At 34.8% G+C, this 20158-nt stretch overlaps 1 protein-coding gene and 1 non-coding gene across 3 annotated transcripts; one reads left to right on the top strand and one right to left on the bottom strand.

Annotated features, from left to right (window-relative positions):
• Positions 1-7832: 7832 nt before the first annotated feature.
• Positions 7833-12635, bottom strand: LOC112525289 (V-type proton ATPase subunit G 1-like). Of its 2 annotated transcripts, none has more exons than XM_025135359.1 (5): positions 12560-12635; positions 9760-9875; positions 8676-8776; positions 8439-8575; positions 7833-8004 (listed from the first exon to the last, which is right to left on the bottom strand). In XM_025135359.1, exons 2-5 carry the CDS (start codon positions 9845-9847, stop codon positions 7959-7961), a joined length of 372 nt encoding a protein of 123 aa, XP_024991127.1. In that variant the 5' UTR covers positions 9848-9875; positions 12560-12635; the 3' UTR covers positions 7833-7958. The 2 variants fall into 2 exon arrangements, with proteins under 2 accessions (XP_024991127.1, XP_024991128.1); XM_025135360.1 differs by lacking the exon at positions 7833-8004 and adding an exon at positions 8044-8156.
• A 2116-nt stretch (positions 12636-14751) lies between these two features.
• Positions 14752-14823, top strand: TRNAP-AGG. Its single transcript has one exon. It is a non-coding gene; the product is annotated as a tRNA-Pro (tRNA).
• The last annotated feature ends 5335 nt before the right edge of the window (positions 14824-20158 follow it).

Raw genomic sequence — 20158 nt, 5'->3', positions numbered from 1 at the left:
CCTTTAAACTCTTGTAGATCCGGCTAGGACCGACAAGTGGTATCAAAGCGGTGTTTTATCAGTGTTTTATTATCTTTTCTTTCTTAAGATAATTTATTTACGGTACAATGGACCATCTTTTGGCCATCCAAGTTCATTGAGTTTTTGAAGACAAACCATGTAAGAAGGAGGTTCAACACCATTGGGGTTCCCATGTTTTACGGCCAAAGTTTTCAAAACCGACAAAATCTCCTCATCTATGTCAGATTGGCTAACTTTTCTCTTGTTGGTTCTCACTTGAGTACGAGCTGAAGATATAGGAGTTGAGAAAGTGGGTTGGGAATTGGAGATCTCCACTTTCTCGTTGTTGGAAACAAAGAAAGGCTCGGGGTCATTTGATAGCGGTCTAAAGCTTCTGATGCACGTGGAAACACCGCCTTCAAACAGTTGCATACACAACTTGGGAAATGGAAGATTAGTTGTCCTTAAGGATTCAACATGTTTATTTGACTATGTTAAAAATATAATTATAAGTAACTAATCAAGTTTTAAATAGAAGGAAAAAAGGTATAACAAGAAAGTGACTTGAATCTCGAGTTCCCATTGCTCGGGTGTCAAATTAAATGAGTTAGTTGAAGGATCATACACGTTCCCATTTTGTTTTTAAATTTCAATCACGCCCCATATTTTCCCTTTAATATAGTGGTTACGCATTTGTTTCTATCCACATGAAAGTTTCTGATCATCTAAAAGAGATTCGCAACTTTCATGTGGATAGAAAGCAAATGCATAACCACTGTGACTATTATTTGTTTCCAAATGATTAACAAAACCACAAAATCGCTAACCTCTGTTTTATCCATTATCGCTAACCTCTGTTTTTAACCATTATCGTTATACTAGGTTTTAAATACATAATTGTATCATATAGATTTGTTCAAAAAATAAATGCTCCAAAAACTATTTACATAGATCGAGAGTCCATAAATCAACAGAAATACAGATCGACAGAAGCTGATAGAGAGAAACAATACAAAAATCGACCTACTTGTGAAGAAACAAAATCGATGAAGTTCTTGAGAAAGGAGCGACTATGGAATTTGAGGGAGGAGCGACTTTTACCAGAGTTTGAGGAAGGAGCCGCTAGGGTTTCTTTTTACATACTGTTAGTAGTTGGGACAGGGGTATGTGAGGAATATTAATAGCTGAATACAAAGACATGTTTCGTGGCTAACCGATTCAGCCATGGCTTACCGAACAGCTAGATATGGTTGTGCGAATAAGCCACATAGCTTATACAGTCCATGAAGCTGCAACCGAACAACCCCATTAGTTTTTAACTAGTTTTCATGATTTTAATTGGATCTTATAGAACTCATGAATTAATAAATTCTCAAAATAAGGTTTCCGAGTTATATACAAATACATACATATACGTATATGTATATAATTGTGTTAATCTTTCCAAGGAAACTTCTAATACCCGCAACATAACTTTCATGGACAAAACTTTTCTTTTCACCCTAAAAAATAGTGTCAATTAATATTACATCAATTACCGTCTTCTTTTAGATTTTAAATTTTGCATGAAATATTTATCGACTTGTTTAAACGATAAGAAATACAAATAATATGTGATATGTGACAAATTGTAACTAACAATTTTTGTGTGAATAGAATCGATGCATCAACTATTTGATTGATAAGTCTCGATCAAAAGTTCATTCATTTTCTTGATTATAATATGATGTCTTGACTTGATATAGCCTCATTCAACTACTGCTTTTTCGTCTTGTTTACATGCTCACTTGTTATATATTTATATCTATGACTTATGTTATTTATTTTTAATCATAGTAAAAATAATAATTTGGACTTGTAAAATTCTCAATGTTATTAATATACTTATAATGATGATAATTGAAGAACGCATATGATGCAGAACGTATCGAAGATATTCATATCAATGAGAGAGAGAAAAAACATGTTCAAAATAATCTTGATTTAGTTATCAATAATCTATAGAAATAAACCAATTCAAGTTTGAGATTTCGTCAAGATGTATGCGGATGATTGCTACACGACACAGATCGTGTGGCTGGTGGTGTACGTCGATGCTTCTTGTTTTTACTATAAGATTCTCAAAGTTAATTAGGTTTTTTCAATTCGTTTTCTTTTCTCCCATTGATCCGTGAAAGCGTCCATCGATTTTTAAACCTGTGCTACAACAACATAACGTCAAAATGAAAATTATTCAAGAATATTACATTTAACATAAGCCTACTATTTTTCAAATATGAGAAAAGATTTCTAAAGAAACAAATAAAATATAAACCATTTTTGAACATATATAATTTTTTTTCTTGAGGTGGAAATTACTCAATATATAAATTTTTACATATTAAAATAAATAATTTTAAAGAAATATACCTACTTTTTAAGCGATCATTCGATGTGTTTCGAAAATGTTTCGTAGAAGGGTGTATCGTGTCAACCGAATATTGTTAAACATAAACCCTTTAAATGTATTTCCCATCCAAACTTAAAATAAAATAAACATAAAAAAGATTTAAGTATTTGACATGTCTTTATTTATTATAATAAATAAAAAGGTAAATTTTTAAAATTTTCAATTTTAATAATTAATCTGCTAATTTTGTAACATTTAATAACATAAATCTTGTTTACAAAAGGTTTATATAACGTTTACAAGACAATTAATAACGAAGTGGATAAAATACTTGGCATTCACGTCAACAAATGTCACATTAAATAAGATTATGAAGCTTTATACTTATATATATATATATATATATATATATATATATATATAATACGTACATATGTGTATGTATGTAGCAACAACATTTGATTGGGAAAGTGTGGTGGCCAATTGCAATTTATAGAAGTTTTCTAGTTAGTATAGACAAGACTCATCACCAATAATGTGAAATATATACATATTTTTTTTGTATATTTTCTCTTCATGTTTCATTTTCCCTTAAAACGGTAAATATCATGAGAATATTTTGTTTAACCGTCACGATCAGTGATTTTTTCATATAATAAGTTGATCACTATGATAAAATCTTGTTTTATAAGACATAAAAATGTCTAAATATCATAATAGACTGCTTCATGAGACGTAAGTTTATATGACCTAGCAATTGTGAGCCTTATTTAAAGTGTTACAATAAGTTTATAAGACACTTTTGTGCATCTTAAAATATTTTTAGAACATTTTTAAAATAAAATGTTCTATTAATTTTTCATATTATATTATTTGAAAAAAAAGATATGTTCTATAAAAAATATTCAATAAAGGTTAAGATGTGCATCCTATCTTATAATAAGCAACTGGATGTTTCCAGCTTGGGACTTAGAGTAAGCAAGAAGCGTTCTTGTTGAGAGTAGGGGCGCAATTGCTGAGTGAGTGTTAATCCTACTCGAAAGGGAGTGATCGCAGTACTAGTCGTAGGGCACAAAACGGTCTAACAATAAGGTTGGAGGGAGTGAGACCACCATAACTTTGGAATCGGGTTCGATGTCATTCACTTGGATGCCCTTATCAAAGGATATCTAGCTCTCATTCCCTTCACAAGCCAAGGACAAGATGAATCGATTGCCCTGCCTCCAAAAATGTGTTCTTAAGATACTTACCTTAAGTGTACTATAGACAAAATAATATAACACTTTATTTAATAGGATCCTAAAAAACTTGTTAAGACACTCAAAAACATCTTATCCATTGATTGTAACATTTTTCATATTGAACACACGATTGTTTGGTTCTATAAACTTAAGTCTTGTAAAATAGTTAAGTATGCCATTTTTACATTTTTATATTGTTAATGTGTTATAAACTCAATTTTATTAAGGAAATTGTTTAAAAAAATAATTACACCAAGATATGATTAAAAAATGTTTGATTTTTCAAACTTCAAACCAAATAAAATTGTTTTTCACAACTATTATAATGTTATAGAAATATGACTTTAATGTAAAGCTACAAAAATAATCGTAAGATGGTATATTATTTATTACTTCTGATTTATCATTATTTAATAAATGTTTGTTGCGTCAAAATCTTATTTCGGATCCTATTCTCCATCAACAACACCACATACCACAAACCACAAACCACACAAAACACTATTGTGCATGTTACAATATACAATTAGGTTTATAAGATGTTAAAAATGTTACAATATACAATTATCTTTTTAAACATGGGATCTGGTTATGTCGGTACCATCAAGTGAATTACGCTTTAAGTCATATGTTTTGAAGTAATCATCGCCACCTGTCATCTGATGAATTGTCATACCTTGCGTTACCAATCCAGCCAGGACTTTAGGCACGAGGTGAATTTGTTGGTCAAAATTTGCCACCCTAATAGAGTGCAATTTCTTGGAGCTATTACTGACAAGAAACCATTAAAGTTGATCACCGAGGTTCTACGAGGGGTAAAACTATTGCTTAACTCTTAGTTAACGTAGAGATTGAAAATCATAGTCTTAAGGTATGAACATTGATCTTTTGGTGTCTGGGATCTTCGTATGTGTTTGAAGGAAAAGGTGCTCTTAATCTAACAACAACTAAAAAACTTTTTTTAGACATTACCAGCTACTTCTTATATTGTTTTAAAAATATATATCGTTTGTCACGTTTGTCGTTTCCATTGATTTAATGATATTAGTTTTTAATGAGAATGGTCATAGTGATACTACTTGTGAAAAATGTGTTCTTTGTTAAGCCGAATTTGCATTTTTTTTTTTTCTTTAGAAATGAAGATATTCAGGTTTTAACAAGAAAGGAAAGAGGGGATTGACCTAACAGAGTGAGACTATTACTTTGTCAAAAATGGCACTATCTAGGTTTTAACCAGCTATTCTTCTTTCTTGAGAGACGGCCTTTTCCAAATCCGAGATTGCAATTCAAAATTCAAAATTTCAGATATGGATATTACTTTTCTGTTACCTTCTTTGCTTTCAGTTTTAGTAGGTGGGATGAAAACTTTTTAAATATAAATTTGACAATCTGCTTTAAGTTTTCTAGGATGGTGATATGCAATGTTATCATTCATTTATTTCTTTTTCTCCTTCTTATATCTTAAATTTGAGTCTTTTGTTATCTTATTTTTCATTTCTTATTTTATGTTATTAATCTCTAATAAGATTATTGAATACAAATTTCACCTTTTAAGAATGTTGTGTCTTCCATCTGTGCTGCAGCATTGAGAAGAAGCTTGGGAAATAAGAGCAAAACATAGACCAAAGAGATATGCTAAAGACAACTTTTTGTATCTTAAAGAACACATTTGGAACTTGGAAGTAGTCATAGCCAAATCGGCCTACCCGGCCCAGGACCGGTTATGGGACCGGTTGGAGTTTTTGATAGTTTCGTGAGACCGGGACCGGTTATGGGACTGACTATGGACCGGCCCGGCCCAAAAATTCAAATAATTTTATAAATAAATGTATTTTTACAAGACAATGTAAGTTTAATTATATTAAAACGTATTTTTAAAGTGTATTTGAGTGGCCCAATTGTAAATTTTATAATGTATTAAAAATATATATCATTAAAAAATATATTGTTTTTTAATGCCGGGACCGGGACCAGCGGCCCATAACCGGTTATGAAATACCTTAAGCAGTCCTACCAATTTCGACCGAGGCCGGGACCGGGACCGGTTATGGCCGGATATGAGAAAGTTTGAAATAAAATGTCGTATGAGTTATTTTATATTACATTACTTAAAAAGAATCATATCAACACAAATGCCCTATAAATAGATAAGTTTATAGGACATTTCTCAAAAAAATTCTATAAAATAACTACTACAACACTATTTAAAAAAACATTTTAAAAAACTGGTCAAAACGCTTAAAAATCCCTCGTAAACTTGTTGTAACACTTTTAGATATAATGTTTTATAGCTTGGTCATATGAACTTAAGGGGCCGTTTGGTTCGCAGAATTCGAAGGAATTTGATGAAATTGGAATGACAAATTCCTTTGACCAAATTCCAATTCTTTTGTTTGGTTCATTTCTTGAAATGGATGGAATCCTTCAAATTTCATTGAATTCCACAAGTTAATGAATTCATCATTCCTTGGCATAATGGAAGGAATTGAATTCCATCATCATCTACCACGATCATGTTATTATTGTTCATGATGCCACACCCTTAACCCCCCCCCCCNTTCAAATTTCATTGAATTCCACAAGTTAATGAATTCATCATTCCTTGGCATAATGGAAGGAATTGAATTCCATCATCATCTACCACGATCATGCTACTATTGTTCATGATGCCCCACCCTTAACCCCCACCACTGATGTCGCTGCCACCCACCCTACCCTACCCCCTATGCCACTACTGTTGTTATCACACACACCCACCCTCCGGTCACTCACTACACATCCCTACTACGACTATGCTACTAACGTTACTGTCACACCCCTAACCTAACCCCCACCACCATAACATTATTGTCGTCGTCACAATTGCCACTCACCCTATCGCACCCTACCCTTACCACCACTAGCCACTATGTCACTACTTTCGTCATCATACCCACCCACTCCCAATCACCCTGACCATCATCCCACCACTATCATCGACACAGCTGTCACTGATCCCCACCTCCCCGCCCATGCCGCCCTTAACCTAACCCTTCACCCCCACACTAATATTGTCGCCTTCACAACCGCCCACTCCCTGGCCCATGCCGCACCCCACCCTACCCTAACCCACCACTAAACACCATGTCACTATTATTGTCGTCATACCCACCCACTCCCTGGCCCAGCCACCCGACTACTATCCCACCACTAGCATCATCACAGCTACCACCCCGCCACCTACCCCTACCCACCCCACCGTCCTGCCTTGCCCCCACCCGACCTTACCCGACTCTAACCCATCACTAACCACCATCCTACTACTGTAGTCATCACAACTATCACACTGCCACCTATTGCCCCACTCTGGCTTCACCCCTGCCTGCCTTGCCCCACCCCTGCCTGCCCGCAACAATCCCCACCTATGGAGCAGGGTAGGGCAGAAGTAGTGGGGGCAGGGCGGGTGATAGTTGTGACGACGATATCAGTGACATGGTGGCTGGTAGGGTGTAGACGGGGCGATGGATGGGATAGTTCATACAAAGATGATTGTTCCAATTCTATTGAGAGATTTCATTTCAATTCCTACCAACCCAACACATGGTCAAATTCCATCAAATTTCATTCCAATTCCTTCAAAGTCAAATTCCTTTGATGAATTCCAATTCCATCAAATTTCATTCTATGAACCAAACACCCCCTAAGTGTTGTGAATTACTTAATTCGTCAAATTTATGTAATACTACATCGTCACTCCAACCCAACCTACCTCAACCCGCAAAAGGTCGGGTTAGGTTATACTTTTGAATGGGTTAGCTCTATCGAGATTTTTCCAACCGCGATGAATAGTTTGGGTTGTAAAAATGTTGTAAACCGTCCAACCCAACTCGCATATACCTCTACCTACCACATCATTCAAAATTTTCACCATAATTTAGCACCATGGAACTGTTAAATATAGACCTAGAAGAATTTATTGGTGAATCTTTCAGGAAGAAGTGGAGATGCAAAAGATTATTTCTACAGATCTCCATTTCCCATGATCAATGGAACCTGTAAGAATCTCCATTTCCCATGATCTTAAAACAATTTTTCTTTCTGTTTACCACTGTTGTAGAAAGTATCTACATTACACTCCTTTAGGTTCCATTTAAGCATGCACTAGAAGTGAGATGGAAAAATTGAAAATCTATCTAAAAATTTTCACATTTTCTTTCTTATTTTACATCCCGTTGCATTGTACGTACGGGTATACAACTAATATGTGTATATATATAATATATGTGTGGTGCACACCAGACAAAAATAGGCGACAATTAAGTGACATGGTGCGGTGCGAAGTGATTCCTCTATGCATAACATCCACCGTTGGGTTGAAGAATAATGTTGTTGTATCTGCATTTGCAGCGTCAGGAGAAGTGATTTGACACTGGCTGACACCACATGTCACTTTGGGCAGCTTCTGTATTATCTTCAAAAATGTACTTTCGAAACATGGTTTTCCAATCGTCTATTTCTTCCTTCCTTTTTCTTAACATCATAGTATACTAAAACCAAGTATCAGTCATCCACTATATAATCTGTATCTACTCGATTAATATGCCAAAACCATGTTCAGTTAGTCATCATGTATGTTCACTAGTTGAAGATATATATATATATATATATATATATACTTGCCTACTCTTACCATGCTCATGCTGCTACTAGTGAAAAATGTTTCCACTTGCAATCTTCAACATAACAAAATTAACACTTCCCTTATTCTAACAAGACTTAATAATAAACAATCCATCCTCAATCACACTTTTCTCCATTAAAGTTAATACCTGACAGAGGTGACGAGCTTCAGAAGCATGTCAACAACGTCATGTGATATTCTGTCTGCCTCCATCTTTAACTGTTCAATTTTCACCTCCGTTTCCTTCTCTAGTCGCTTCACATTCGCACCCGAATCTCCACTTGTCTGTCATGTTTCACATATGATTAGAATACGACGAATGTAATTTATAATTACACAACAAGATTCCCTAAACAAACACTTATTTTCAAACTTCTAAATTTACCTCTGCAAGTTCCCTCTGATAATTAGCTTCCATTTGAGCACGAAATTCAGCAACCTCCTTCTCAGCCTCTTCCTTGGCCTGCTTAAGTCGAGCCAATTTTGCTGAAAACAGAAAAAGGATCAATTGCACCAAACATCAGTTATCATGCAATATACACCAAGTGCCTGTGTTACAACATTACTGACATGCTTCGACTCTTCTGGTCAAACTAGACATTCATAAATCCAAATGAATGGGTTGACCATTCACACAATAACAGAGGTCTATATCTTCAAACTATAACATTGATCTGATGCGAAAAAGGACCATAAACAAGTCAAGCCAAGATGAGAGTTTTTGGCTAGGGCAATAAACAAATTAAGACGAGATGCGCATTTGCAGTGCACAAATTCAACCAAGAAGTTGGTCAAGTCGTGTGGCACCCAAGTTCGACTCTCGTAAGTTCTTAGTTCTATGAGATGAGTCTTGCGATATAAGGATTCGACCTTCCTCTTATTGGAGTCTGGTAACTAAACCTACTTATTATTTGTATTTGCTCTAGCAACAAATTAGACAGTGTAATCTTAGACTACTAGTAACTATACTTTCTTCTAAATATATAACATACTAAAATGTGGTATCTTGTTCCAAGCAGGACGGATGGCTATTAAATTCTATAAATATCAAACAATCCTGTGTACACCTGTGCGCAAGTTATTAGATGCAAATGGTGACCATGACAAGTTTGAAAATTAAACTCCATAGTCGGTAATAATTTGATTTATTACCATTTAAGTAATGCTATGGGTTTCATTGATTAAAGTCAAGTTGATCAAAAAATAAATGAGACAAGTCAAACCACATAGAGGTATATCAAGGCCTGGCTAATTTGACTTGGCAAGTCAAACCAAACTTAGTTGATGTGCCAAGTTGGATCAAGACTTTTATGAGCCAGATGTTAGAGTAAACCTGACTTGTTCACAACCTTACATTTCAGAGAATTCAAAGTTTCTCTCTAACTTGGAACATAAAAAGAAAGTTTCATCAATCTTAAGCATATATAGACTTATAATGCAATAATGATATATGCAAAAAAGATACAGACCGTTACGGGCAGCATTCACTATCTGCTGAGCTTCTTGCTCTGCAGTTAACAAGAGTTGAATTCCATTTTGGTGCCTGCTCGAATCCATGTGTGCCAAGCGCTAACACACCAAGAGGCTGCAATACGACAGAGAGTTAAAAAGATCAAAAGGATGCAAAAGAAACCAAGCACCCAACCCTTCCCTTGTATATCAACGATAAAAAACACTGCATACTGTCTTGAACAGTGTAGAGGTTGTGCTGCCAAGCAGGCCCGCCCTTAGACCATAGTTGAAAATTGGTAATTACACAATAATATATACTCAAAAAACCTTGCCAGTCCCATCAAAACTAATTCGAGTAGAAGACAACATTAAGAAAACATGAATTCCAGATCTCATGGCTGCGAAAAAAGGCAATACAACAGGTAAAGAAGCCCATTTAAACAATCGTAAATCCATGTAAACGATTTGGTAAAGGAACCTATGGTAGACCCCAAAGAAAGATGAAAAGTCCAAGAGAGTATGTTGACTTATATCGGTTGAAGCAGAGTGATCACAACCGCATCAAGCACTGAAGGAAACAACATAATTAAATATAAGTTGATGATGGTCATCCCTCTCAGTCAGGGTGTCAGCGAGGTAAAAGGTGGGGGTGGTAGGGTTAGGGCTTCGCAGTTAGGTTACCAGTATCCTAACTTAGGTTGAGGGTTGTATGGCTTTGTTTCCTTGTACTAGCCTCTGTTTTGTGGTCTTATTTGCTCTTAATTAGCCTTAGTTCTTTCTAACTTTCAACATATACTTCTTTCTGATATCTAATTCTCCATACTTTATGGGCAAGCTTTCTTGTTTTGCTCGCGCTTTGAACAATCCGCATCTTTCAAATCTGCATTCATCTCACCAGTCACCCCCTCCCTCAGTGGGACTCAGCTCTGGGTGGGATACACTGGGAAGTTTAGTTTATGGAGAAACCCTCCAACGAGATTTTTCTAACAATTACTTAAGCTCACACCACCTACGTGGTGAAACAATATATACTTCTTTCTGATATCTAATTCTCCATACTTTATGGGCAAGCTTTCTTGTTTTGCTCGCGCTTTGAACAATCCGCATCTTTCAAATCTGCATTCATCTCACCAGTCACCCCCTCCCTCAGTGGGACTCAGCTCTGGGTGGGATACACTGGGAAGTTTAGTTTATGGAGAAACCCTCCAACGAGATTTTTCTAACAATTACTTAAGCTCACACCACCTACGTGGTGAAACAATATATAGTTTTTTCTGGCTTTTCTGGTCAAACAGGCCACTCCTAGGATACGTGCTTAAAGAACGTTTTCCCACTCTAAATATCATCCAAAGCCTTCTAGAACCTTCACACCCTTCCTAAACCTGTATTGACCCTAATCTGAATCCTAGGGTTGTGACGGCAAGGATGGAGTCTTCCTGTGGTCTCAAAGGCCTCTGATCATCCTTAGCAAGGGTAATTTGGGTTCTTTGAGAGGTTCCTTGCCCTAAGCCTACTTTAATGTATTCACTAACGTACTTATTATCTCCAACCTTGTTTGACCATAGATAGGTATCAATTATCATTAAACCTTTAGCTCCTCTGTCTCATATATACCCTCCACAGCCTCCATTACACCCAATCTAACATCATTGTTTTGTCTGAACCTGCACAAAGTCTCATCAAACCTTCTGCAGTCAAGTTTGACATATTTGAGGTCCAAATTGAGGTCCAATAACTCCTTTGCAATATTGTTAAAATACAAGGGAAACTTTTTCGTTCATAAAGCCTGAATTTCATAAAAGTCATGTTGTTTCAGTATCATGTTATCATTGGTGTGATCCTCGGAATTTATTGGGTTTTTCATAAATATTCCAAGGTTATGTTTGCAATTTCCTGATATTTGGATCTTTTGCAAACCCAAAAGATTAGAAACATTATTAACCAAATGTAAGAAGTTACAAGAACCGCCCAGTTTTGTCATCCTCATTGGTCACCACTCATCATGTTTAATCATTATGTTGAGTATCCAATTTAACTGAAACGCCGTCTCAGCTGACTCCTATTCTGGCAATCCTCTTCATCCGGCGAAATTGCAGTTAAGACCCAATACTGTGAGTTAATTCCATGTCATATTCCCACATGCTCCTAAGCAACTAGAAATACATGTACTGGAAACCCTAAAAACAATCAAATTGGTCAACTCTTCATCTCAACCCACAACAACAGCACACGGATCATCACAAATTATGCTGGTCATATATTACTTAATGATTGCAGACTCGTTTTTAAACAGTCGCTGATTTAAATAATCAAACTGTATTCAACAGCTAGATTATCAAACCTATCACTAAACAGACAAAGATTCAACAAAATACAAAAGTAAAAGGGAATGGTCGGAAATTGGAATTTTGTGACATGTCAGCGGATCTACTATATCAGACAAAAATTGTAGCGTTTCGTAGCGCAAATTCCTTTTTTTGGTTATTGTAGTGTTCCAAAAAAAATGTGTTACCAGCAGTGCATTCGAGGTCAGAAACCAGATCCACCGCATTACTTTTGACAAAAGAAACAACCTGTAAGTTCAAAGGCCTGATCATCTTCACCAAGTTGACCAGAACTACCACGAGAGATACTAATAAATCTAGAGAAGAGTCCAGAAGCATGTTATCAACGATCTGATATGTAATTGTTAGGATGCAAAATTAATCAGAGACAACAACCAATGCGATGCACAAATTAGGCAGATCAAATACAAGATTCAACAAAAGCATACAAATAAAGCAGAAGATCGAGCCAGATTTAGGGGAGATTACGTACCTAAAGAAGCGTTCGTCGAAGATGAGAGTGACGAGAGAACTACGTCGTGGGTTTCTGGAAAAATCGGGACTTTGATGACTAAAACTTTACATTAGAAGATCTAAAAACTGTCTATTGTATAACAAATTAGTCTTGGTCAAATATGACCTCCCATCTTTTTATCAATTACACTTTAGTCCTTATGATTAATAAAAACTAAAAATGTGAGTCTAATGGGGCATTTGATTCGCAAGATTCTAATAGAATCTGAAGAAATTTAAATGATGTTGATCGAATTTTATTTGAACATTTGGTTTACCTAAAATGGAATTGAATTCCACATATTCCGCGATCCATGGATATGGTCATTCCATCACAATTGAGAAGAAATTCAATTTCATTCAATCTCATTTTCTCAAACAGACAAACTTATCCCCATCTTCCGTACTTGTTTTACCTAAACCCATATGACCTCCATTTGAACAACCGCCAACCACCACTTCTGAACTACCGATCTAAACCACCAATCTAAATCTTTGTCGACCACCACCGATTTGAAACACTTTCGGCCACTACGATTTGAACCATCGATAACCACCACGAATCTGAATCACTGCCTACCACCACCAATCTAAACCACAGCTGACCATCAACGATCTGAACCATCGTCGATCGCCGTCGTTTAGAACCACTGTTGACCACCACCATTATGAGTCATTGTCGACCACACACTGATCTGAACCACCATTGAACACCACCGTTCTAAACTACCGTCGACCACTACCGTTCTAAACTACCGTCGACCACTACCGTTCTAAACCACCACCGACCACCACCGATCTGAGTCACCGTTATGAATTACAGTCGACCACGACAATTATAGAAAGGATATTTCGGTCATTTTCTGTTTATTCATTCTAATTCTGAAGCTATATTCTACCAACCAAACATGAAGATTCCATGTCATTTAAAAGATTTCATTCCAATTCATTATAATTAAATGCACGGTCAAACTCCATTCTAATTCTTTTCAAAGTCAAATTCATTTGACAGGTTGCATTTATTCTGAAAAGATTCTGTGAACTAAACGCCCCCTAAGAAACCATTCACCAACTGCATGTCGAGTAAGTGATTGCTAGCAACAGTCACCACCCTTATTTACCTTATTGGATAACATTTTTGGACATCAAAATGGATTGTTATTAATCATCTCTAACCCAGTAAGCACTAACCGGGTAAGATTCTCGAACCTTTCCATACTCATCCAATAAGACAAGTGACACATACCAATGGGTCTTTAACCTAGCGGCATCATAGTCTTTAGCTTCCCAGGAGGCATGGGGTTCAAACCTTACCAAAGGTGAGGAGGGTGTGTGAGTTTATTTGTTGAATCTTCCGTATATAAATATTATATACTTCAAAAAAAGACAAGTAACACATGGTAAGTGCTTACTTGGGAAACATTTAGTAAATGTCCTCTAAGAGAGCAGGAGTAAGATGTATGCAGACAATGGGTCAGTGGCTATTTATATTAATGCCCTTTATTTGCAAGAAAACGTTTTCCAAAAAAGTTTTGAAGAATCTGAAAATAAGAGAATAATTTAAAAGTGAAGAACTTGAGACAAAAAAGATCTGTGGATTTTATAAAAAAAAAGAACTAATCCTAGTAAAAAAATAAGAAACACGATAATCATATCAGATGATAAGTTATGCATGTCCATCCTCAATTGCTAATCTTATTTCCTGATTGGTTGCCCCACACTCCTTCCTCTCTCGAATGTCGTTGTCACGCTTTCTGCCAACCTCATCGGAGCCACAATCTGTCTCGTGGGAGCTTGTCCAAACCATCACAATCTTCCTTTAATCAGTTTTTCAACATAAGGTTAGAAGGAGGAGGGGATTTCCTTACAAAGAGGGCCCGATAGAAGTTAATAAAGGGTTTAAACGATGTAGGACAACAAAGTGATGTTAAAAAGAGAAATTTATATCACCATTTCAATTAAAAAAATATGCTCGTTAAGGGACAAGAAAGCTGAAGCTATATTGGATTTTAAACTTCAAAAACATGGTATAATCAATACAATTATAAAAAACATAATCATGTTATTGATTAACTTTCTATTTACGTATTTTATTATGGAAATGTAAATGTTCATTTAATATTTAACCTTCAAAATTAGTCATATTTATAGTTAAAAATTTAAGTCCAAAACGGGCATTTGGTCTAGTGGTATGATTCTCGCTTAGGGTGCGAGAGGTCCCGAGTTCAATTCTCGGAATGCCCCTGTATTTTTATCTTTTTAATTTTTTCCCACTTTTGACCCTTGAATTTGTTGTACATTTCATAAATGGTCCTCCATTCTACAACCTGGATCATTCCTTTCTTTTTACTTCATTTCTACTCAGCCGTCTTACGGGGATGCTCGTTTTCATCTCTTGTCAATGTTGCTATTCAAATGGGCAAGAATTTTTTTTTTTAAAAACTCGTGAAATTTATCGTAAAAAATTATGTATTTAATGAAGTAACGTGTTTATATTAGAACCTTGGAAAAGCTTGGTATTTATAAAGGCAGAAAATAAAAAATTTAATAGCGCAAAATAGCAACTTGTCCGTTTTTCTTATTAAAAGCAATGTAATTTTAAAATATTTTTTATTAAGACATCATATTTTCAAAAAAATTTGTCCGTTATAGCATTGCGTAACCTTCAAAATTACTTTATTATAACATCACCAGGTTTCTTTACCACCCCGTCGTCCACGTAGGCTATGCACATGTACGATAATGCTGACATGACATTTTTTATTATAACATTGTACTTTCAAAATTACTTTATTATAACATCATCAATTTCTATTACAACATTGTACTTTTAATTTTAATATTTTTATCATTTAAATATTGTAAATTTAATCAAATATGTTTACTAAGCGTATATCCTACAAAAATGATTTGGAAGAGCCAAAACCAAAAAAATAATTATGATCTTTAGTGGACCTCTCAGTAGGATTCGAACCCAGATGAAGTTTTAATTCAAGCCAGAGCCTAAATGGGGGAGGCGAGAACATCTTGATCGAAAGCTCCACTGTTATGAAAAATTATAATATCAGAAACTAACATGTTTACAAAAGATCATTATTTCACGAATAAAAATATTCATAAGACATGTTTAATTTCTGATATTATAATTTTTATGAATATTTTTATCCATGAAATAGTGATCTTTTGTAGTCATGTTTAATTTCTAATATTATAATTTTTAGTAAACATATTTGATTAAATTTACAATGTTTAAATGATAAAAATATTAAAATTAAAAGTACAATGTTGTAATAGACATTGATGATATTACAATAAAGTGATTTTAAAAGTAGAATGTTATAATAAGAAATGTCATGTCAGCACTATTGTACATGTGAACAGCCTACGTGGACGATGATGTGGTAAAGAAACATGGTATAATGGTTAAGTTTAATTTAAAAGGTCAAGAATGCTATCACGGGTAAATTTTTTGAAAGTACGAAGCCCTAATAAAAAATATTTTGAAAGTATATTGTTGTAATAAGAAAAGCTGAAAGTACAATACCATAATAAGGAAATTTGTAAAAGTATGTTGCTATTTCACGCATTTTGCCTAATTTAGTAAATGAGGTTTGGGTGTTAGGATTATATCAAATTTTCTTTTTCAAATTTGAGAGGGAGTCAACACCACTTCTGGCTCCAAGGTGGCTTCGCACATGATTACGGTCATAAAACATAACGTATAAAATCGAACATTTTGAGGGGTTAATAAGAGAAATTACTTCTTATAAGTTTGGAGTTGAAAATGTTTTAATTATAAGTCAAACTAGAAGGAAAGAAGCTGAAAATGTTTGAAGCTCTAGTTTGAAGCTTGAAATCATGATGAAAAGCTGAAAATGCTTGTTTTAGCTTGTTCCTTAGCATCATTAAGGCGATAATATATGGATTCAAGAAGAAAAATTGCATCCAAAATCGTTTTCGATGAGAGATTAAAGTGCTGGTATAAAATAGCTGACTTTTTCTAAAAAGTAAATGTTTTGCATAAAATTCCATTTGTGTAGTTTTATGCAAAATTAAAAGTTGAGATTGAAGGGATAAAGTTATATAAGGTATATACTGTTGTTTGGCGAACAAATCATCATTTCATGGGGATTTTGATGAATCTTCAATGTTAACGAATGTGGATATTCGGTTTGAACCAAAATTTGAGATTTTTTTTATTAATCTGGATATCCAACCTGCTATGGGAGCCGACTAATCCAAGACGACCGTCTGCTTTGCAGATAGCCCGGAGTCACTGCATTTGAGCCTCCGTGGCCACAAAATTTGAGTATTGTTATGTTAGATGAATTTTAAGTAAAAAAAAACTAGATAGGAGAACCTTCTACGCATATCTTAAATGGTAAAATGATCATGTTTTGGAGTTTAGATTTCAAATCAAGACCTTCATATGAAATTTGGGTAAGTGGTCGGTTTGAAGTAGATGGGTGTTCAACTTGTAAAAATCATAATAAATCACTCATAACTCGGAATTAAGCGTATAATACCTTGTCGGAGTGGTTTTCAATGGATTGAAAATGATTGTTTGAATGCGTTGGTAGAATGGATGAACTCATATAAACCATGCATGGGTTGTTTAGGTAGCAAACGATTGGAAGAGTCACATGAAGACTAGAGTGGCGTGAATCTAGGGGTGTACGCGGGTTGGGTTGGGCGGTTTTTGACATTTTTTTACAACCCAACCCCGATTATGGCGGTTTGAAAAATCTCAACCCAACCTAACTTATTCAAAAGTATAACCCAACCTAAGGGTTGGGTTATGAGTTAATAACACACATACTTCATATGTTCATCTGTGCAATGAAAACATAAATTTATATGAAGAAAGAAAGCAACTTCTAAATATCTGTGGTTCGAACTTCTATGACCATCTATGCAAGAGAGAATCATACACTAAAGTGCATATAGATCGTTGACATCATATAATTGCATGTATGATCAATATATTTATCCTTTTTCAAAAGAAATCAAGTAAATATCCCAACTCCTACAAGCTCCTCAAAATTGTTGGTTATGTATCCCACATAGATAAAAAAAGAATGAAATCAATAACAAGACACGGTCTATACTATTGAAGGTTTTTACAAAGGTGTCCAACAGCAGCAACATCCAGAAGTGTTCGACGACGTCCAATAATACTTGATCTAGTTGTTTCAATGTACTCATGTTAAGGGAATAAGGGCGCATAATGGAATTGAGGCGTATCAATGGACTACTAGATAGTTCATAGAGCGTCCGGCCTAGTTGGATTAATTTTGGATTTATTAGATTAATTTTGGGTGTTGGACTGTAAATTGGACTAATATATGTATATATTTTTTGGGTTGCAAATTATGATGGATGTAAATATTATATATATATGTATATATATATATATATATATATAATTTTATCGAAATAATATACATTAGTGGCGGTTTGGGTTGGGTTTAGTTAGGCTAACCCAATTTCAACCCTCCTAATTAGCGGTTTGGCGGATTGATGGTTTAACGGGTTGGATTTAATTGGGTTGTTAGCGGGTTGGGTTGGATCTAGCTAAGGTGAGTTCGAGAACCTTTTTTGTTGGAAGCATGTCAAGAGTATATGCTTTACAGAACTGATTCATGTTGTTCGTATTGAATAATTGTCATGGAAAATACTTTACGCAAAGTAAAAAGAGCATGTTAACCGATGATTATATTGTACGTACTTGATATATGGAAACTTGATATTTAGTTAAATATGCTCAATTTGCTGTAATGAACATATGAGATATGTTGAGTGGTAATACATATTGATTAAAGACATAGAACGTGGGACGTTCATTGAAAGATGTCTAAAGTTGAGGGCTGAGAGCTCGGTTAGGCGGCTACTAGGCATGAGGCCTGGGGACCAAGTATATACACAAACCTGGGAGGTCAGATGACAAGTCTAAATTAGTCGATGGTTTAGATGAACAACTTTTTGCTCCCTCATCAGCCAGTTATGGTAGGACTCCTTACTTAGATCAATGATGGTGGTAATTAAGAAGTTGTTATTATGAGAGATAACCTGAGAGAATTATGACATGGGAAATCACTTTCTTTATTGATGGTTGTTAAAAAGGTGATATATTTAACTGTATGATTATTATTGTTTGCACATTAACTATTTTGAAAATAAGAATCACTTTGATATTTTTATTTAAATTCTTTTATGATATAAAACTCTTGAATTCACCAGGCGTGAAGCCTGACTTGCTTTGTTTATACGTGATGGATTTTTGGGATAAGATTTCGTAAAGGATGTATTTTTTAATGATAATCATATTAGTATCATTCTAGATTAACTAGTTGTATATATGTAGATTAGGCTAGTTATTTGGCATTTGATTATAAAACGACCTATCATGATTTTATGAATGGGTCATATGCCGAAATTTCGGTAGATTTCTTTATATAAAGTTTGGGGTGTTATAACACACACACATGAAGAGTCGTGTGAGAATAAGAGTTAATGTGAGAATTGTTAAAAGGGATTTGGACCCTTGATCACTTTGATCCCAAAACAACACATGAATTGTGCTTTGAAAGAGAATTGATTTAATATATCTCATTAGTATTGATTTAGTGGTTCTCTTCAATTAAGATTGATTCAAGGGTGAAGATCAATTCTCACTTTTCTCACTATAACTTTTATTTTCATCGAAACCCAACCCTCCATATATACATATTTTAAAATTGATGACCAGATTCAACTTATAAGAAATATTATTTGTTGGTCTTAGAATATTTCTAACCTCTTAAATCAACTTTGAATATGAAATGAAGTAGGTAGGTTTAATTAATTGAACACAAAATTAATGCTCTTTGATCTGAAAAGGTATGGTGTACAGAGTGGTTTTGTCTAAGAGTGTGCAATAATCAACTGATCTAATTGAATCCGATCGATCCAATTAGAACTGACCGATCATAATTGGATATCCAATTGTAATTGAATCGGATTGAATTGAAAATTTCAACATTCAATTTGGATTGGTCAATTCTTAGATGGCAGTCCATAATCGACCAACATCCAATTACCCATCCACTTAACCATCTGATTACCTTCCACTTATCCATCCAACTATCATACAATTAATTTGTTTTTCAGTTTGCTTAAATCTGAATTTGTTTTGTGTTTGTATTTGAATTTTTAGTCTCACTTGTGTTGGTTTTAACACATATTAAAAGTAATTAATCAATTTGCTTCATTGTTAGAAAATTCGATTAAATTAACACATTGAATAGATCCGATCCAGTCTGATCATCCATAGGATGTTGGATGGAACCAGTCCGATTCAATTGATATCCAATCTGATCCAATGGTTATCCAATAAGAATATCCTGCAGATGGAAACGAACCGATCTAATCATCCATTGGATTAGATTGGATCGGTTGTCCATTGTTAATCGAATTGCATTGTTGGCAAAATCTAATGGATGTTAACCGATAAACAGACCTAGTTACGTCTGCAAATGATGAAGGGAACGGACTTCGCTGAGGTAGCTTCAATCTGTGACAAGTATATTAGCATAGTTAA

Source organism: Cynara cardunculus (genome assembly GCF_001531365.2).
Source record: "Cynara cardunculus var. scolymus isolate 2C chromosome LG 13, CcrdV1, whole genome shotgun sequence".
In the NCBI taxonomy this organism is placed as follows: Eukaryota; Viridiplantae; Streptophyta; class Magnoliopsida; order Asterales; family Asteraceae; genus Cynara; species Cynara cardunculus.
The sequence above is the reverse complement of the archived record's forward strand: the minus strand, read 5'-3'. Positions and strand labels throughout refer to the sequence as shown.